This window comes from Polypterus senegalus, chromosome 16 (assembly GCF_016835505.1).
Source record: "Polypterus senegalus isolate Bchr_013 chromosome 16, ASM1683550v1, whole genome shotgun sequence".
NCBI lineage: Eukaryota > Metazoa > Chordata > Cladistia > Polypteriformes > Polypteridae > Polypterus > Polypterus senegalus.
The window spans coordinates 80,426,289-80,448,492 of record NC_053169.1 but is presented as its reverse complement, the minus strand read 5'-3'; the positions used below and the strand labels follow the sequence as shown (position 1 = coordinate 80,448,492).

Below are 22,204 nucleotides of genomic sequence, written 5' to 3'. Positions count from 1 at the left end.
GGGCCTGATCCAATGAATGAAGAACACGTGCCCGATCCTTATGACCTCACTTCATGTCTTCCCCTTTTTAAAGCCTTCCCTTTTCCCTTATCCCTCAGGCTCGTTCTGGGCTCAGTTGGAAGCACATTAGTGCTGTGTATTTGATAAAAACGACTTTGCAGCCAGGATACCATATTATACGGGTGGCTGCCCCAAATCTTTATCTGTTTATGTCTCGTTCTTGTGACAATATATATACTTATATATATTGTGAACGCTGGCCCGGACACAGACAGACGGACATCTTTGTTTTCACCCAACACACCGTTTATTTACACTAATATTTACAAAAGTCTACCGTGCAGTCACACCCCAGTGCCTCCAGCACCGATCCCCCAAAGTCCAGGCCACACAGTCCTTTTCTGGCCGCCTCCTGTCCTCTCGCCAGCTTTGTCTTCCTTCCTCCCCACTCTCGCCCCAACAGCTGGGAGCGGCCCCTTTTATGGGAACCCGGATGGGCTCCAGCTGCTTCCCGGCACTCCTCCGCAGACACGCCCTTGTGTGGCGGAAGTGCCGGCTGCGCACCCGGAAGCCGTCCGGGTGTCCCCTGTCGTCTTCCCCCCAGCACTTCCTGGTGTGGTGGAAATGCTGGGCTCCAGGGCTGTTCAGGCAGCGGGGCGCCGCCTGGCAGTGGCCACAGGCCCCTACAGGGCTGGGCTTCCATGCCCCCTACCCGAGGCCACCAACGTAACCAGGACGGACGCCCCCTCGCGGTCTGGAGGAGGTACAAGCCCTCCTCTGGTCCTCCTGGGCTTCCCGGCCGGGGCCACAATATATATATAGCATTTTTAATGTAGGTAGATCATTTCGACCTGGTCATTTCAGAAGTAGCTCGCAAGCCAAAAAAGTGTGGGCAACCCTGGTTTAGATGGTGGTAAACTTTGGCTAGCGTTACATTGTCTCACACTGAATGAAGACAAGACTGATATTGTTGTCTTTCAAACTCCTAATGTTCTCAACGCTATTGACGCAATGTTTGCTTCTTTCTCGGTCTACTGTATAAATTTTACTAAAAACCTGGGCGGTTTAATGGATGAGTGTTTTAATTTTGAGCAGCAAGTAAATTCCGTTGTTCACACGAGTTTTTATTAGCCGCGATCTTTGGCTGGGGTTTAACCCTTCCTATCCCATAGTGATTTGCTTTTGTTTCCTCAAGACATGATTACTGCAATTCCTTACATCATGGAATTAGTCAGAGAGTCCTTTCTTGATAGCAGCTGGTCCCGAATGTTGCCGCTAGTTGTCTCACTGGTACTCGCAGACGTGAGCACATTATTAGCTGCCTTTCACTGACTTCCTATCGGCTATCTGTATCCAGCAGGGGACACTAGTTCCCTTGTTGGAATGAGTTCTTTTTGAATTGCGGCATGTTACATACAGTAACCCGAAACTGTATAGATATAATATAAAAAGGTGATAGCCCTCCTTTAGTGATACGGCGGTAAGAAATCACATAGGAGAAATAACTTAGGTTTCTTTAATGATGGTTTACACTGCATAACAGATGAAGGAAGCCATGACAAGAACTCAGTTCGGGAGTGGGGGCCTGATGTGTAGAGTCTGCCATTTTCGTCAAATCCGTTGAAAGGATTTTCCCGGATTGGATGACGTTATCTCCCATCCGTCCGTCAGCTTCAAAGGTGTGCCGGGCAATGTTCCAAGGCTTTATACTCTTTCTTCATGTGCAGGCCCCCACTTAGGAGAATCACGCCATTCGAAACATGGCAAAGAGGATACAGTTTCTGGCTGACTCTGACACACAGAAATAGTATACAAAGGTCATCAGTCTGACTGCCCATTTCGCAGTTGTCCTTAACTTGTCTTGTCTTAAAATGCTTGCCTAGCAGTTCTAAATGATGAGCCCCTGTGCTAAATCTGTGTCCACTGTGCATGCGAGTAGAAAGAAAAGTAGATTTCCATCCATCCATTATCCAACCCGCTATATCCTAACTACAGGGTCACGGGGGTCTGCCGGAGCCAATCCCAGCCAACACAGGGTGCAAGGCAGGAAACAAACCCCCGGCAGGATGCCAGCCCACCGCAGGGCACTCACACACACGGGACAATTTAGGATCACCAATGTACCTAACCGGCATGTCTTTGGACTGTGGGTGGAAACTGGAGCACCCGGAGGAAACCCATGCAGACACGGGGAGAACATGCAAACTCCATGCAGGGAGGACCCGGGAAACGAAGAAAATTAAATTTATAAAATATTTTTGTACAGTCAGAAGTGAGACTCAGCAGTCGAGTACTGAAATTGTTTGGAGTCATTTGTAAGTATTGTTTCTTGTGGATTTACTGGTTTTTGACAGATATTTCAGTTGTTGGATGGCGTTTTGGGATGGTAAATCATTTTTGCTCTTTTGAGCATTTCTGTTATATTTTTCTATTTTGATTATTAAATCTTCTATTTGTAAAGATTCTTTGGTTGCCTTTTTGTGCATAAGCCAGAGATTTACAGTGATCACCCTCCTGTTCTGCCTAAGGTTTTTAAAAAGGTCTGGAATAAAAAACGTCATCAGAGATGCACAAAGTTTGTTAACCAGAAGGAATTTATAGGTCTTAGTCCAATCTCAGATAAATTAGAACTAAAAGGGGCGATCATTAAATAGTTGAGTTGAGGGAAACGTTACCTAGGTAATGAACAATGCAAAATCCCCAAAATGGAGTCAACTGATAACATGAAAAATGATTAACTTTTTTGTAAAACTTTCTAATAAGTAATAAACTGCGGAAATGGATTCCTTGCGTCAGAAAACCCCAGAAAGACCCAGAAGACCATCATCATTTAGTACACAAACAATATAAAGCAGAACCCAATTATAGCACCCCCTTGTGGCTTTGGATGAGATATGTCTGGAATATTTTCTTACATTTTGAAATTTTAAGATAGCGTCCCATTATTGAGGCATCATACGCCAGAAACCAGTAGTTAGCAGTAGCAATTAGTTGGATCAGGGTGGGCCTGATCTGGGAAGGCTGGTGAAGGTCCTGGTTTGCTTTGGTGGCCTCACACCCATTTTCACCATGTTTGTGACTCTTAACCACAACACACTGAGTCACATGTTTATTTTGGAAATGTTAGCTGCTCATATTTTATTGGAAAAAAATCTTCACTTATTTATCAAACATCCTTGGCCTCACAATACTCCAGCAACTCTGTCTGGGGGATCATGTGAGGGGACTCCGCTGCCCAGTTGACAATCTTTTGTGATAGCTGGCACTGTACTTCTACCCTGACATTTTTCATGCTCATAACAATTTTAGAAAAGGACGTTGTATTCTACTTAAACTTTACTGAAAATTAGAAAAATGGGCGACTTTGCCCCCTGCTTGCTTCGCTCGCCAACCCCTGTGCCTGTGCTACGCGCTAGCCTCTTTGTGGTTCTGTCGCTCGCGAATGGGGATGCAGATGTACAATTTAAACAGATTTTTATTTTCATGGGAATTGTAACATATACATAATACAACTATCTATGATACATTACAGCAAGTAATCTATACATATAAAGGAGAGTTGGGATCCGAGAGACTGTGTTTGTGTGTTTGTGGTCATCATCTCCCCTCCCGTTCACCTCATTTCATTCACGTCATTTCATTCACTGAGCTCCGCAGCTGATGCGGTCTTGCCGTTCTTTTTCCTTAGTGTTCAGTCGTCTCTCTTTTACTGATTTACTGTTTACTAGACGCAGTACTTACTGAATAGTATTTCTTTCTTTAGTGTTTCTACTTAGTGTTTCTTAGTGTTTAGTAGACGCGGTGTTGCCGTTTTTCCCGATTCTATTTTTTATGTAGCATGTTCACGAATTAGTCATAGAGAAAATTTATATATTTTGGCTCCAGGAGGACAAACCAAAAATGTTGTATATAAAGAAGCTCTATAAGTCGCATGCAGATACATAATTATTCCAACTACAGCGACTGCAGCGAAGCGCACCAGGTCTGCTAGTTAATCCTATTAAAAAAGAGTAAAACGTAATAATTTGAAAGTAAATTATGTTTCATGTTGCGTTAGAGGTACTCGTTGCGTAATACGATTTTGTTCTGTTTGGATTTGAAATTAACACGCAAATACTTTTTAAACTTACACTTTTACTGTAAAACTTCAGCAAAAACTAATTTTTAAATTACATTTTCATCAATATTGCATTGAATTTTGATTCTGTGTTTGGACTTTCATCGTGACAACGCAATGTATAACTGAATGAATTTCATTTCTTTCTCTCTAATAAATAAAACAACTTTTTTCCAAAAGTTTGGCTCTGAGATTTGTTAACTGTAATAGCAAAAGCTATTCTAACAGGAAACTGTTCACATTTTAATACAAATGGCACATCAAGATCTCCTTTGCTGTCTAATGTTATCCGCGGGAGATGTACTACATTGCCTTTCTTGGATACATCCTTCTTTCTACAGTAATTCGTGCGGTGAAAGACCAGACGGTGTTAACGATTGTAGATATTCTATGGGATATTGTAAGTTGATGTTTTCATCTTCTGCACGATCACCACCAGCTGTTTCAGCATAGTCTACTGATATGCATGTAACCAATTTGCCGTAAACCGATAAACATTTTGGCGTTAGTTTGTTTGACTTCATCATTTCTTGCTGCTAGGATTGCCCGTGTACTCATTTCATGTGTTGGTAACCCTTTGTGATGAAATTCTTCAATAAGATTTGGACATAATACATCTTCTTAAATTGGGAACTTAAAGTAAGGAAAACGTTAAAATGTATAAGAGCTGAGAAAGCAGAAACTGTGTCTGTCAAAAGCATTCACACAAATGAGAGGTGAGAGTACCGTGTGCGTGGCTGAATATGGTTGAGAGGAGAGCGTGACTTGAAAAAATCTCATGGCCAAAGTCTCATCTCGCGGGACTTGAGAAAATCTTCCAAAAAGTTTCATCTCGCCGCAGGATTTTTTTATATAATAGAGAGATTAAATAATGAATTTAGTTTACTGGGGACAATTTGAAAGTTCTTTATAACTAGGCAGGCATTTATTATTGTTCTTGTAAGGTGTCACACACGTGTGCATGGGAGGCAGCTGAAGGGCTTGAGTGAGGACAATTCCGAATCTGACCGGGATGTGGCAGAGTGCACTGACTCTTTTCTCGATTTCCTACAGACTGTTCACGGGAAGTTTCACCTGGCCCTGTTGACATCACTTCCAGATCCAGACCTATAGAGGAAGGCCTTCCCGTCCCGGCCCCTTTGACGTCACTTCCTATCCTGACCTTTATAAGCCTCTACCTTTCCCCTATTCCCTCAGTTCTGTTTTGGACTCCAGTTTATGCACATGAGTGCTGTCATTTATTTTTGCAACTTTTACAGCCAGGAAACCAAATATACGGGTGTCTTCCCCAAACCTTGTTATGGCTCTTTGTGGAGTTTGTGACAAAGGTTAAAGCCTGGGTCACTACCCTTGGCTTACATTTCAATTGCTTGTATGACCATTTAGTTCATTTTTGTTATTATCATTTGTGTTGATGTTGTTATGTACTGTATGTTTAATATTTGTTCAATTATGTATTTTTTTGATCGGTTTTGCCTATTCTTTGGTTTCTATGCGTGAGTGCTTGTTCTGCCATGTCCCTTGTGTTTTGTGGGCAGACCTCCAAGAGGTGGGGACGCCTGTCAATCTCAGTTGAGGGACTACAGTACTCCTACCCTATAAAAAAGACTCATAAGAATTGCTGTCTCTTTGCGGTACATTGTATGTGCTTGGTGGTTGGTGAGTTTTTCCTTTTTGCTATTTCTTATTCTTTGTTAGTAATAAGTGAACAAAGCCTGTGATGCTTCTGAAACTTTCTACTCATTGTGCCAAAAAAAAAAAAACAAATCAGAAACTTCAAAGTTTTAAAAACAGTGACATCTGGTGGTTGATAGAACTCAATGCAGCTGGTGGACAAAACACACTTAAGACGCTTTTCCACTGCATAGTACGGCACAGCACGGTTCAGTACAGCTCACCTTGGTTCGGCTCAGTTCGGCTCGGTTTGCGTCTCGACTGCAGTTTAGTACCGCTTTAGAGTGGGCGGGATTATTCACGTGTCGTTATAGTTGCGCCGCCTCTACTGCTGTGACACCGTGGAACTTTTACAACAACACGCAGACAACGACAACACTTTAGCTCGACGACGCGCAAGGGTAAGCATCTAAAAAAAGCACATCACTAGCTAACTTTTATCACTGTTGCAAAGCATAAAATGAACTTAACTGCCAGTGTAACATTAAAATGCTGATTCTGTATATTACAGATCTTCCACATTTTGCAAAAAAGTCGCCACAACAGACCATCTGTTTGGACATTTAATCGTGCCTCAGAGTGGTGGGATGTGATTGTTCCCGGTTTTACAAACACTCAGTGGCTGGAGAACTTTCGAATGTCTGAAGAAACATTCATCCACTTATGCAACAAACTGCGTCCAGCGATGGAGAGACGGGACACAAACTTCCGCGTGTGTGTACCTTTAAAGAAAAGAATAGCCAGTGACGCAGTAATGACGATTTTCTCCGGCCAATCAGTGACCAGCAGAGTTTACACGTCACATTTTGGTAACGGTTCGGCGCGCTTGGAACCTCGGCTGAGGTGGTACTAAAAAAAGGACCAGGTACCAGGTACTGTTCCCAGTGGAAAACCTCCCAAAAGTGAGCTGAACTGAACCGTGTCGTGCCGTACTATGCAGTGGAAAAGCGCCATATCAGTACAAGACTATAGCCGCTGCTCATATTGAGCTTATGATCATTATGTTGTCATTAAAATCCTGCAATAAATCAACATGTTAGTACAGATGACATTTTTTCATTCAAGTATGCTGTCCTAAAAATGTAACTGGTTGTCATTATGAATATTGTAACACTGCACCAGAGCTCACCTGTGTTGAGTGCCAAAGGTTTTTCAGTCTTTATTTACACAAACCGTTGCTGCTACACTTGTTGGAATTCATTTGCAGCTTTGGTAGCCCTACTGTTTTTTTATCTGCTCTGGCAGTAAAGCTGCTCATTTGTATGATGGAATGCCATTTAAGAGTGTTGGCAACTCACCCCCAGGCAGATGACAGCCCCATAGTGATGTCAGCCGTTTTCTGACACACTTAGTCCTGAACAGGGTCGTGGGGGATAGTGGAGCCTATACCAGGTAGCACAGGGTGCAAGGCAGGAACAAACCCTGGGTGGCACCCCAGTCAATCACAGGGCAAACAAACACACATACACCTTACCATCCACACACAAAGGCCAATTTAGTATTGCCAATCCACCTAAATGGCAAGTCTTTACTTTACTGTCGGACAACTTCCACACTTGAGCACTCCATATTTACTTCACCCTTGTGTCTGAATATCACATCCCCTTTCACACACATAGAGGAGCACAAAGCTTTGAAGCAGTTAGGTGCTTTAGTGACATTTGAAGCTTTGCCTGTCATCAATCACGTGATAATAAAGCTTCGATATAAGCTCCAGTACACTGCTTTGAGACAGTGGGCTACACTAGTCTTCTTAGCGTTATGTTTAACCCAACAAAAACAAGCAAAAAATGAGAAACACATAAATACCAAAACATCAACATAAATACAGTAGGCCAGGTCTGTCTAGTGTCCTCTGCTGTTCAGCTGCAGATTTCACGTTCTCTGTATGATGTTTTGAATCAGTCCCCAACGCACAGCCTGATGTTGTAATCAGTACAGTAGAAGGATGTTTTTTTGCACACATTTAAAAATGTTTTTTTTCTGTTGCTTGTGCATGAAAGGGTAGAATGTCTGTATTTGATGCACACAATGGACACTGCCCATTGGGTTATTGCAGGCCACCACAGCACAAGACTTAGTGACTTCCACATTTCCCAACATGAACACTGACAGTTGCTGCATTGCACACGTAGGGGGCTAGCATCTGTCTTGTCCTTCAACTTGGTCCTTTTGGCATGCTGTAGCTTCACACAATCATATTCACCACTCACATACAATACAATACAATACAATTTATCTTTGTATAGCCCAAAATCACACAAGAAGTGTCGCAATGGGCTTTAACAGGTCCTGCCTCTTGACAGCCTCCCAGCCTTGACTCTCTAAGAAGACAAGGAAAAACCTTAGTAGGGAAAAAATGGAAGAAACCTTGGGAAAGGCAGTTCAAATAGAGACCCCTTTCCAGGTAGGGTGAGCATGCAGTGGGTGTCAAAAAGAAAGGAAGAAAATACAATACAATACACAGAACAGAATACAAGTAATCCACAATACAGTATAAACATAAAAATATTACAAGTACGGAGCAGAATTTAACAGTAGATGATATCACATAATACAATTTTTATTTGTTCAGAGTCCTGGAGACCTCAGCCATCAAGCTGCCAACCCCACTTGGCCATTCCACAGCTGAGGCAGCGCTGGGCCAGCCAATCCAATGAAAGGACCCCTCTATCCCATGATTCCTGTGATCCTCCATCATGGCAGATCGCTCGAACTATGCTGATGCTATACATCAGTTTCACAATCCGTAATCGATGTCTCATGACCAATTCTCATCGACATCACCCTTGCTTGATTGAAAACTGGCAAAATTTCAGCTTGTTCTAAAATGGAGTTTTCATGTTATCATTTACACGCCATTGTGTGTTTTGATTGAAGGCTCTGCCCCACTCGTGAATATTTAAGAGTTATCTTAAAGTGGCAAAATGCAAAGAAATATTTATTGCAGCTAGATGTTACGTTATCAAATAAATAGCAGAAGAATACTGTCCTGATTGCTGATCGGATATAACATTGTACATGCAAGCAATATGGCTTAACTTGAGAGACACTCGGGTTTAACCATTTTTACACAGAATTCCAGCCCTGAGAGATATTCAAGGTTAACACTAGCGATACACGCTTTGAAGCCTCGATGTCAAATGTCCCATTCTTATCCTTTGTATTTACTGGCTTTTGTGCCTGGAATTCTGATTTCTGGATAGTGTTTTGGGATGTGTTTGCTTACAATTGCCTTGGTGGCAGATCCTTTTGCTTCCTTTCTTTGCTTTTTGAGTTTTTGTTTTTTGTGAATAAATTCTCAATTTTTATAAAATTTCATGGAGAAACTTGTTCCTGCAAGCCAGAGGTCTTTGGTTGTTCAACTTGCGAACCCATCTATTGATAATCCCCCAGCACACAGTACATACTCAGAACATGTTCAGAATTCATAATCAAGTGTTTGTAGACGATGGACAGTGTGTTTACTGTTGTTTATGTCTAGTCTTTTGTAGTGGGACAGACCTGGCAGAAGTGGAGTTTCATGCGTTTCACTAGTACTGATAAAAAAAATCATAAACAATAGCCAGCAAAAATTGCTCCACCTGTATTCTAGATCGTTCTTGGTGATGCTCTTTCCTATTTTTCCTCTGTAAACCAACAGCTGCCGAGGATAGAGTGGTTTCAATCTAATCATCAAACGCATTCTCTGTTCCCTAACCCTATGGCTTCCACTTACAGGAGACTTTACATCCAACGAAAAACAGGCAACAGTTAACACCGTGCAGAGCTTCAAGATATGAACAAATACAAATGAACTTCTATAAAGTTTCTTATCGGGTCTGGCTCTCACCACACCACCAGACATAAATGTTGAAACTGAACCTTGTTACCCACAAATAAAGAAAGCCAGCCTGAATTCCGAAGTACTGGTCGCAAATCTCCCGTTTAAAGTCAAAGAGGCCTCCCGCCCATGAGATGAAAGTGCATCCACGTCAATAGGAGACAACATCTTTGCATTCCAGCACAGATGTTTGCCAGTCAAGGAAGTGCAGCATGACAAATGTGAGCGAAGGCAGTGCTCTCAAGCCCGAGTTTGTGGTTTCTTAGGTTTTTCATGCATCGCTGAATCCTAAACCTAATCCTAATGAACCAGATGCTTCAATATGTGAAGAGTATATCAAACCACACTTTATTATTGTTGATAGTTTCATAAACATCTTTCTTTAAGAAATTATCCCTCTTTTTTTCTGCAAGAGGCAGTTGGGACCATTATTGCTTTGCCATTTGAATTAGCTGAAGGTACCAGAGGGTCGCACACATCTTTAATGGGTGAATGTAACCTGCGTTCTGGGATAGAAACTCAAGATTTCTGCTGGTATGATCTTGTCTGGGGAACTCCCGCCTACTAGGGTATTGAGGGGTCCCTTTATTGACTTGACCATACTCAGGTAGCAGGAGGTATGGCATAATGAGGGCACACAGATAGGTGTGCCAGTAAGGCAGCAGGAGGAGAAGGAAAGTGGAGTCCCACTTGCCAGTGAGCCATTGCTACAAACATACATATCTGATTTACTGACAGGAAGAGCAGATTTTAGAGTTTTTACATTTATACAAGAAAAGATCTCTAAGGTCAGGTGCTATAGATAAGCCAACTGTCTTTCAAAAATATCTCTCATGACATTTCTACAAACATGAAGGATGTGCATAGGGTGGCATCAACCCCAGAACTGGAAGTGTCAAACCATTTTCAGGTTCTTGCGGAACTGGAAGTTGGCTCTGAAGACCCTGAGGTGGTAGACAGGCATAAGGAGCCTCAAAACAAGTCCCCAGAAAGAGAGAGGTTGCAAAAGTGGGGAACACAATCGTTAGAAGTTTGCTCCAGAGATAGAGAGTCCCACAAAGTGTGTTGCATTCCGGGTGCACAGGTGGGAGACCTCCCCGGAAGGATTGACAGACTATTGGCCAGAGCAGGTGTGCATCCAGTTGTCATTTTCCTTGTTGGAACAAATGATATGCAAAAGGGTAGTCCGTCAGTAATATGATCCAAATTTAAAGAGTTAGGTGCCAAGCTGAGAACCAGAACTGACCAGGTAGTCTTCTCCAAAGTTCTACCTTTGCAATGTGCCGGTCCAGGTAAGATTGAGGAGATCAGAAGGCTTAATGTGTGGCTCAAATATTGGTGTAGGATAATGGGGTATAGGTTTACAGGACATTACTCATTTTGAAAGAGATGGGACCTGTTCTGTCATAATGGGTTACATTTGAATCAGAGGGGCACCGATGTCTTAGGGTGGCATATGAGGACACAAACACGTTTGCAGTCTTCATCGAAAAGATGCATTGTAGTCAGTGGAGGAACTGAACTAGTTCTGAGTTGATTATAATGGTGCAATAGTCTTTTATGTGTCCCTGACGGTCTGGACTGATTGTTGTGTCTGCATATGTGATCTGCAATGTGAGACAGCAGTGCTAAGCACTACATCACCGGGCCTCAAATAACAAAAGACGCAGAGGGAACAAATAACACAAATAAAAGACAACAGACAGCTGCAAATTAGTAAGTAATAAGGAAAGAAAATATCAATCCTTGTATTCACAGACTTCCAATGTTGGGTACACATTGGCCTTGCCACGAAGTGAAGCAGCAGCTTGGGACGTGAAGTCACGTCTCCAAACATAGCGGGAGCATCTTTTTCATTTCCCAGAGATCTGTGCAAAGATGCTCTGCAATTTCTTCTTCCCTCAAGAAAAAAGAAACCCCATGTAAACAGTAGTTATCTTTTGTTATTTCATAGTGTCCTCTGTTTGCTGATGAGTGGAGGTGGAGGGGGAAGCCTCCTTTAGGGCTTGTTTTAAGATCCCTGTTGAGCACATGGCTAATTTCACCCATGTGGTGCTGCTAGTACACAGTGATCAGTATTATATATCCAGTGTCAGTACTTGTAATTCTGTTAAGGACTACAGGACCCATTTTTTATTGAAATTGCAATTGAAGAGCCCAAGTGGATGAAACCGGGAAAAAACAGCCTGCACTATTGTTCAGTGGATGTAGCTTAAACAGCATTTTTTTTTCCTTTGTGTGCTTGCAGCTTAGAGATGGCCAAGTTTTCAACGATCTTACAGTTGGTATGCGTGAAAGTTCTGCACATGGCTGATACCTTTCTGTGATGTCACGTTGGCCTTGCAAAGCATCATGGGGCACTTGGGAAAAAAAAATGTTCTCCCAAGGGCTAGTCTTGCTGAAACCAGATGTGCAATATATATGTCTGGAGTTTTGCTTAAAACTAGGAGGGAACAATTTGATGATTCACTGAGTGTCACATTTCTAAACCAATCCAGCATTTCATAAGGTACAGGCGGAGATTTTAAACTGCTGAGATCAGTGGTGATCTCAGTAACCTGAGGCCTCATTTATAATCAGTGCGTCTGCACAAAAATGTTGCGTAAGCCCGTTTCCATACTCAAATTGCGATGTACAAAACCTTAACTTGGCGTAAAGCCATGCACATTTTCACACTAGCTCAAACTCTGGCATATGCAAGTTCTCTGCTCAGTTTTGAAAACTGGCGGCACCCAGCGTCAAAGTAGTGCTTTTGTTCAAGTGTGGTTTCCCTTTCTTTTTTAGATCCACATCCCTTACTCAGCTTTACAAATACATTGAAATTAACCGCATATTGTTTATTAGTTTAAGGCATCTGCTTGTAATTAACCAGTAACAATATAATGGTCCACAGAATGGCCAAACTATTCCAAATGCCATAACTGCTTTAGCGTTGTTACTCTCACTGCACCTTCTTTTAGCTGCTCCCGTTAGGGGTTGCCACAGCGGATCATCTTTTTCTATATTACTCTCACTGCACCACTCAAGAGTATTTATATCACTGTATCTGAGTGGGGAATCACAGCTCAACAGCAGCTGATCGGAAAGAGAATTATCGGGATACAGCATCAAGCACACGCTGCCTCAGCCATGCTGTCTATTGAACTGCTCTCATACGGCAAACACTTCAGAGCCTTTCCTGTACGGACATCGTGGTTCAGAAACAGTTTCATCCCAAGAACTATAAACGCACTCAATCAGTGCGCCACTTTATAAAGCAAGTATTTACATATGATTAAAATATCATTTTTAAGATGAAATGCAGCAAAATATGTTTATTATATTATCCAGATAAAACGTTAACATAATTTAAATAATCTATATTGTTAGTAATTAAATATGTGAGGACACGGTGTTGCAGCGCTAGCTAGTTCAGAGATTATTCCTGCCTCACGCTGTATGCTTGCTGGGGCTGGAGCGAAACTAGAAGGATAGATGGATAGAATAATTAAACATGTACCATGAAGATACTTCAATGTTCCTTAAAAGTTTTGAAGAATCGCTGTTCTCAGCTTACAGATGGCTTAACATCTATTACAGAGCTGATTGTGTGGCGATCGGTTACTTGGAGAGAGAAAAGGAAGGTCAGGAATTGGGTGTTATTATGTTTGAAGGAGACAGTGCTACTGCAATAAATTATTTTATCAAAGGTCGCGTATGGCACAACAAGCATCTTGCAGGAGGCAGGAACAATCTCTGGACAGGGCGCCAGCTCGTTACTATCACTGCGCCACTGTGTTCCCATGTTTAATAACATGATTTAACTCCTATCATCATGAAAATGATATCAAGTATACATCTCAGTATTTTAATTATTCAGAGAGCTGTAATATCCCGAATGTAATGGATTCTGTGCCCAGTTGGAGGAAGAGAAAGCCGGTTTAAGAGGCACGTAGTGATTCACACACATAGAGCACATAGAAGATCAAATACAAAACAAAGCATTTAACGTGCTACTTTAATTAGGATGGTATTTGAGAAACTAGTAAATTAAACGATTTAAAGATGAAGTTTATGATGTTCTACTTTAATGACAAAATAAACTACATGATTAAAGTGGAAATTTCAAGATTAAAGTTGACATTTTAAGTTTTTTTCTCACTGTGTCCCTATTTTTTTTTTCTTTTCTCTGTACCCTAATAAGCTTCCATATGACACTCAGATGGTGGGCTACGACTTGCTTTTTTAAGGCGACTTTGATACTTGACAAGTTTTTTTATTTTGGGCACCGTGCGATTTTGTGAACTTAAACTTTACAGTTTCTCTGACACTGTAGCAGCCATTTTGGTAGAATTGAAAACAATGGTAAAAAGTAGGAAAAAAATTAAATTACAGCATTTTTAACAGGAAGATTGTGAACTTCCAAGTGTAACAGTACTGTATGTAAATGAATACCTTTCTTTTTTGCTCTTTATTTAACCTTATACAATTTCTTGCATTAGGGGGCGGCATGGTGACACAGTGGGTAGGGGTGCTGCCTCACAGTTAGGAGACCCTAACTGCATGGGTTTCGTCTCCAGTTTCCTCCCACAATCCAAAGACATGAAGGTTAGGTGCATTGGTGATCCTAAATTGTCCCTAGTGTGTGCTTGGTGTGTGAGTGTGAGTGTATTAGCTCTGCCCAGGGTTTGTTTCCTGCTTTGTGCTCTGTGTTGGCTGGGATTGGCTCCAGCAGACCCCCGTGACCCTGTAGTTAGGATACAGGGGGTTGGATGATGGATGGATGTATTAGGAATTTGTTAGTTTTTTAAATACCTCTTGGGGTCAGAGTGCAGGGTCAGCCATTGTACAGCACCCCTGGAGCAATTGCAGGTTAAGGGCCCTGCTCAAGGGCACAGCAGAGAAGGTTCCCTTTTGGCAGTAACTGAGATTTGAACCAGCAACCTTCCGGATACCAACGCAGATCCTTAGCATCAGAGCCACCACTCCCTTTATGGATTATCTATAAAATTTGCCTCATTGTCAGTCTCAGAGATTATGAATGTGGGTAAAGCTTAGCTTTTTAAAGCACATAGAACTGTTTAGCACATACATTGTTAACACTTAATTTGTTACAATCATGCAGATCAGTCAATGGCAATGGTTTTTCAAACTGAGGCCTTTTATAATAGAATAATAATCGTATAAATGTGCTTTACTTGAAAAAGTTTCAGCATCAGAATATCGGTACAAGTTCAACCGATACCAGTACATATGTATAGACTAAATATCGGGCAGATATATTGGTGCAGCCCAGATCAATACCACAGACATCCTAACAGTTTATACATACAGGAAACAGATAGACATAAATATATTACAAAATAAGTCCCAGAATATAAGCACTGAACTGACATTTAACCTTCCAATTAAAAAAAAAAATGAAGCAATAAAATATATGGGAAATGCCAATTTATACAAAAATAATGCAGAATATTTCACTTATATTAAAAATTCACCTGATTCATACAGAGTCTTGTAGAAGATAGGCACAAAAGATCCTATTTATTTGTCAAGATTCCCCACAAATCTGCATTACTTCCTGGTGCTAGTTTGCATCCCCTGTTTTTATCCAAGACAAGTGATTGGGTTGCCTACGATTATCACCATGAAACAAACATGTTCTGGCAATATGAGTGATGATTATTTTTTTAACAAGCTTTCAGACAAATATCTTCCAGAACTGCTTAAAATTACTCAAAAATGTCTGTTCGCTAAGGGATATGCACAGTGCAGACTGACATATACCAATTTAGGACATGACTTTTACCTTGCGTATGGTTTTAGAAGCATTTTAACATTATGAAAATTTATGTGCAAACTGTTCTTCACAATTTGAAGACAAACTTCTTAGACTTTCAAACAACAGTTTGAAAGCAAGAGTTTGTTTTTTTTCTCCTTATTTAACTTGTACTGGTTTTCTGCTTTTTCCGTGCCTGAAACTGTTCTGTTTTGCTCTTGATGGATTTAATCAGCATGGAGAGGCCTGGCTCAAGCTTTGTGTGAACAGGCACCGTTCCCTTGCTCTTCTCCTCCTCCTCACTCAACTGTCTCTTGTTCGTGGCCATCCCTTCCTGGCTCTGATGCCGGTGTTCCCTCCTTTTGAGTTTTTCTTCAATAATTTTCTCAGTGCCTCTTGTCTTTTTATATGCGGGGTCTGCCGGATCCAAGTTATAAAGATGGGAAGTATAAATGGCATTGAATCTGGGATCAGACACGTCGACCTGAGAAAAAAGTTAAAAGAAGGCGGCATCAGATTTCATCCAGTCATAAAATTCTTCTAATATTAGGAAATGACAACATATTTGCTCATGACAAAGTGAATAGAATACCAGGACACAGAGGAAGGAAGCATTTATCATAGAGGTCGTTTAAAAAATAAACGGGTGTTCTACATCATATAAAGAAAGACAGCAGTGCAGTTGTTGTTCCAGCCAGACCTGGCAGTTTTACACTATCATCCTCCTACAAAATGATGTGGACATCTGCACACAGTTTAGAAGTGCACAGGCAATGTCATCACTTATTTTTGTGCCATGACAGACAGTGGCAAACACCATGCATTCTCATTTTGGGATAATAACTTGCAAGATGTAAAATAAAAGGCTGTGCAGCTAGATATCCTCAGTGAAGAAATATAAAACTTGACAGTGTAGCACTAGATTTAATTGGTTCCTTTTATTTTCTAAAGCTTCAAATGGCTTTTGAAATACTTTTTGCCTCGTTTGGTAATAATCATAACATGTTGCATTTATTAGAGCAGACATATCTTTAGTTAAAAAAGAAAATGCAGGAAACACAAAGGGAAATCCGACTGGGTTTACGGACTATCTGGAAGTAATTAAGTAGGATTCTAAAAACTGTAACAAATCCAAATTAACTTTTAAAGGGATAAAGCTATTTATAATAACATTTGTAGGTATAAGTGCTGCCACACAAAATGTGCAGAATACCAAAGGTAATCTCTGCTCACATCATTCCACCTGCCCTCCTCCTCTTCACAATGTCAACTGAAAGCACATCTTCTCACTTGTGCTATTTTCACCCCAAGCAGCAATATACTCTTCCAAAATGCACATTTAAATTCACATCTGTCAGTAATTTCCTGGTATGCCTGGCATTTATTCTCTACACTTTCTAATTGCTGCGTATTTCTACAGATACTCAATGTTTTGCTTGTAATGAAAAATGTTTTTTCAACGGTGTGGTTTGCTATGCTATAATAAACTCTGGTCAGGTTGAGAGAAAGGATGTTTTTTTTTTTGGACTGTAAAAGGGTCATGGATCAAGTTTAGTGTTTATTTAGGTTATTTTGGATTAGACTGTGTTATTATTATAAAAATGTATCATTAATTACCCCCATGTACTAGATTAGTTCATGCCTTTCCAGTGCAGCCATGACAGACATTGGCACTATATGACCCTGAATAGAATAAAGAGTCTAGGAAAAGATGTACTGATGGTTTGTTAATTATGTGTAATAAATTACCCTGAAGGAAACCTAACACTATGGAAGTGGAGAAAAAGGATTTGGAAGACAACTGGCCAAATGGGTAAACCCAAAAAATGCCATTAAATCAAAATTTAATGACACACAAGCAGTGAGTTACATGAATCATAGCATAAACTGATGATGTTTGTTAGAATAAAAATCCTGCATTAAAAATTCAGGCTGGATGATCCTCTGCGCCTTGCATTCCAATGACTCTTTCAACCATTGGAAATTTGAGCATAGCTGGTTGAATAGTTTCCCTTCTGCCTAGGTGTTATCCAATTTGTCACTACGTTTCTAAGCTGAAAATGTTGCTCTCTGTCTCTCTGCTTACTTGACAAGTAGTTTACAACAAGGGTCTTTTTAATTAAAAACCTATTATCTTGGCAGAGACTACTAAACTTCAGCTTGCAACAAGCCAGCTACCTAGCAAGATGAATAGCTAGCCTTGCAGATTACCTTAACAATTGTTCTTGTGAACTGAATCAAAGCATCAGGTCTTGCAACGTCAGATTTTATAAAAAAAATAGCACTATAAGGAACTTGCCAGGAAAACAAAACCCATTACAAACAAGAGACTGTTCACTTTACCAAGCTTTGACTAGCTAACAGCTAATTTCTTACACCATTAGCTATGCAAAATTCTCAGGATCAACACCTCAGTGTGTAACTTGGTCATTTGGTTCCAGATCATCACAACCTTTTGTGTGGAGAAGTCCATCTTGATGCTGAATATCACCTATTTTAGAAAAGCAAATACAATGCCTCTTCCTCCAAACCTAGTAAACTATAATATCTGCAAGTTACAGTTTAGTTCAGGACTCAAATAAATAAAATCAAAGCAGATAGACTTATAACCTGGAAAGTGTCTTCTTCTAACAGTTCTTCTTGCTTCATCAATTTTTTCCTCTTCTGCTTGCTTAGATTTTGCTGCTCTACAATCTTGTCATAGTTAAAATGCTTTCTGCTTTCATCTTCATCATCCATCATCAGCAAAGTCATTTCTGCCTATAATTACAGAACATATTAAAAGGCAGGAAGATTACTTCAGTATCAATGGCCATGATCTGCATTCATTATACAGGTACATGTACAGAACATCAAGAATGACTTAAATCACAAGGAGCAGTGATGAATAGGTTGTAACAACAGGGTTTTAAAAGAAAACTTTTTCTACTATTTTGTCTATGTATTATATTATTACTCAATGAAATATACAGTAAATACATTACCCTCTGTTTTTCTATCTCAGCAACTTCCTCTGGATCTTTTTCTTCTTTTTTCTTGCTCTTTTTGCTAGCTTTTTGTCCAGTACCTGCCATGCCATAAAAAGTTAGCAGTAAAGTAAAATACAAGGAATGTCAAAACAAACGTGTCAGCAAAGCTGATGCATAATTGGTTTAGGGCAGCAAGCTTCTTTTTTCTCTAGTCCGACACTGAAATATCATATTTATTCACTACAATGTTTTTATTAATTGGTTCTGTTAACTCTAAGTTCTCTTTTATCATACTTGATTCACATGTGTATCTAACTCCATGGTTTGTACAGTCGTACCCAGTGGCCAATTCCCTATTTCACACGGCACTGTACACCCAGAGCATGAAGGTGTGTTAGTGTTTGATATCGGCCTGTGATAAGAATAACAGAATTTTGTCATAAAGTAAGCTGTTAGGACTTCTGCAACTGTGCAGAGACTATATTGTTACTTGTGGATCCTTACTGAGCCACTTAGGTTGTGACTTAGGTTTCCACTCATGGCTTAAATTTAGTCTTATCTCCTCTGTTGAATATACTGGGACAGGGGTCCTTAATCCCAGTCCTGGAGAGCCGCAGTGGCTGCAGGTTTTTGTTCTGACCTGGTTGCTTAATTAGAAAGCAATTCTTGCCAATAAAGCACTAACAAGCTATGAAATTAAATTAACTCTGCTATGTCAGGTCATTCTCATATCCTAGATTTTCTTTCCCTTTCTATCATGCAAATGATTTGAAGGCTAAAATGGACGAGTAATTCTCAGTCCTTCACTTTTTTCTCTTCATTTTTCTTCCAAGTATTTAATTAAACCCAATAGTGCAGATAAATACACACAAGTGTACATGTAAATAAGCTAAATGGAGAAATGCTGCTCTCTCTTGTCATTTGCATGTTATTGATAATAAGGAGCAATTCAAATAGCTGTTTAAGACAAAATTAAGCAATAAGGGCTCAAAATCACTAAAGTGAAGCAGAAGTGTTACTTTAGCAATAAGTGCTTTTTATTAAGCAACTGGGTTGGAGCAAAAACCTGCAGCCACTGCGGCTCTCCAGGACCGTGATTGAGGACCCCTGTACTGGGAGAAAGACACTAGGGATGGAGCTCCCAGGGAAGAGGAAAACAGGAAGGCCTGTAGATGTAGTGACAGTGGACATGTAGGTGGTGGGTGTGACAGTGCAAGATGCATCGGACATGAAGATATGGAAAAAGATGATCCACTGCGGCGACCCCTAATGGGAGCAGCTAAAAAAATAACATCTGTTCTGGTTGTAGTGCTGTTAATTGCAATTGCATGTAGGAGTCAGTCAACTGGGAAGGCAGCCTAATTCCAGCTTGCCTAGAGTTGGTCAGGGAAAGCAAGACCACCTATAGGTTGTCCGCTAGGCTGACGTTTTTTGTATTGTTATTCACCATTGTTATTTATTTATTTCCTCTTGACTGAGCAGATTCCCGTTATATTCAAAACAATCTTGGTGCTCATTGTATGACAAGATTTTTGCAAGGGTGTCAGGAAATGACAAGGAAAACAAAAAGGGCATTTAACTGGGCATAGTTTAGTGGACTACACAAACTTATCTGCTTCATCTTCATATGCTCTCTCTTTTTAATGTTTTGGACAGGTAGTTATAGACTAATAATCTTGTAGCAAATGGAAGACTGAAGTAATTCACATGCTTGGACAGAAGTGACCCTGGGTAGATTTTAAAGCTGCCTCTGAGCCACAAGGTAAATGAGTACAGAGTCAGGAGGAAGTTGAGGCAAAAGCTTGATTGCCTGGCAGAATAGAGGCTAGGGCCTTAAAGAGAAAAAAAATAGTAAGAGACCAAGAAAGAAACTGGGGATAAATGGAATGGTCAGTGGCACAAGTACAGAGGGGCTGAAAACCTTTTAATGCAAACCCAAAAAGGCATCAGGTCTTTAGTTTCCATTCTAGTTATGTTATTTTCAGCTTTCCCCATGATTGTCTGAGTTTATTTTAGTATGATTTGACACCTTACTCTTACATCAGGATATGGTAGGTTGATACAAGAGCATCTCCTTTCAAAATTGACATTATTTTTATTATATTATTATTTTATTACAATTTTTATTTTATACAAAGATTTTTCTTGCACATCAGATGAAATTTTGCCATATGCTTTTACTGCAAGTGCATTCTTTATTTGGTGTAATGGGACCAGTATTTTACACAAAATCACAAAAATTAAAATGCTAATATACTAAAGTATTGTATTAGAAGACTTCTTCAAGATAAATATTTCCAGAAATATCTGGTGAATGACTGAAATTATACTATGTAGTTAAGCATTAAGTTAAAAATTTTATTTTTCTTCTGTGTGTACAATGGAAATATAAACAAACCATTGATGCATTGTTTGTATTACAGTACATTTATTTATCCATCCATTATCCAACCCGCTATATCCCAACTACAGGGTCACGGGGGTCTGCTGGAGCCAATCCCAGCCAACACAGGGTGCAAGGCAGGAAATAAACCCCGGGCAGGGAGCCAGCTCACCGCAGGGTGCACACACATACACACACCAAGCACATACTATGGACAATTTAGAATCGCCAATGCACCTAACCTGCATGACTTTGGAATGTGGGAGGAAACCGGAGTATCCGGAGGAAACCCATGCAGACACAGGGAGAACATGCAAACACCACGCAAGGAGGACCTGGGAAGCGAACCCGGGTCTCCTAACTGTGAGGCAGCAGCGCTACCCCCACTGCGCCACCGTGCCGCCCTACATTTATTTATATTGTATATAATTAAAGAATATACTATATATATTGTATACTTTTATGATTTTTAATTATAATACGTCCATTCTTGCAGTGATCTAAAACTGCAAGTTTTTATATCTTGATTGTATTTAATAATGCATGAAACATTTTGAGTAATGCAACTTGAAAAAGCACTACATAAGAATTAACTGAACTAAAGATGTCATGCAGTTTAAACAAATGAAATCTTAAAGTCATTATTAAAGCTATTTAGGGGGTAGATATTTCTTATCCCATAAAAATCCCCAAATCATCCCAGAACTATAAGAAAGGCAACAACGAAGTGGTATTTTGTTAATACTGGACACTAGCGGTAATGAAAAAAAGTGAATTATTAACTGTCAAATAGATTTTGAAAAAGGCTATTAGATTAAAAACTGAAAACAGAAAAATAATTTTGCTCTCATTTAAGATGTTAATGCAAAATGTCCTATAGCTTAACTTTCAGAAATGTTAAAGGTAGTTCAATGGTTGTGATTTCTGAACTGGGTCAGTGAGTCATTTTAGAACACAGAGGACGATAAAATAATTTCTACATTCCTGATGACTTTATTTAAAGATATACAGATCTTATACATACCCAGCTTCAAAGATATATATTAACAACACTCTGAATGGTGTTCCTTAAAGATAAATAAAATATTATAGTATTGATTTGTTTTGCTATTTAAGAAAGACCTGCTACGTGCATTTTGACACTATATTTTGTGTGGAGACACTTGCATAACTTTCCCAAAAAAGAAATGATCATTAGCAATGTGCACAAATATGACTGATTATGTGTTGGCTGGGATTGGCTCCAGTAGACCCTCTTGACCCTGTGTTAGGATATAGTGAGTTGGATAATGGATGGATGGATGAACTTCACTTTACACATTCTCCTTTCTGTTTATGCGTAAAACTGCACAGTTTAACTGTTTTTAGCATACACAAGAATTTAGTCTTGCTTAAAGTCTCCCTTTCACTTGGTTCTTATGTCGGTCAGTGTTTCGTATTGTGGTTTCTGAGCTCTTTTAGGAACCCCCACTCCGCCACC

General features: G+C 40.1%; 1 protein-coding gene across 3 annotated transcripts in view; it reads right to left on the bottom strand.

Moving 5' to 3' along the window:
- Window positions 1-14,769: 14,769 nt before the first annotated feature.
- Window positions 14,770-22,204, bottom strand: part of esf1 (ESF1, nucleolar pre-rRNA processing protein, homolog (S. cerevisiae)) — a 56,203-nt gene continuing 48,768 nt past the window's right edge. For all 3 annotated transcript variants that reach the window (XM_039737882.1, XM_039737884.1, XM_039737885.1), the window contains exons 12-14: window positions 18,357-18,439; window positions 17,983-18,132; window positions 14,770-15,856 (exon numbers count right to left, since the gene is read on the bottom strand). In XM_039737882.1, the coding sequence (XP_039593816.1) occupies window positions 15,536-15,856; window positions 17,983-18,132; window positions 18,357-18,439 (554 nt within the window). In that variant the 3' untranslated portion in view covers window positions 14,770-15,535. The remainder of the gene's footprint in view (window positions 15,857-17,982; window positions 18,133-18,356; window positions 18,440-22,204) is intronic.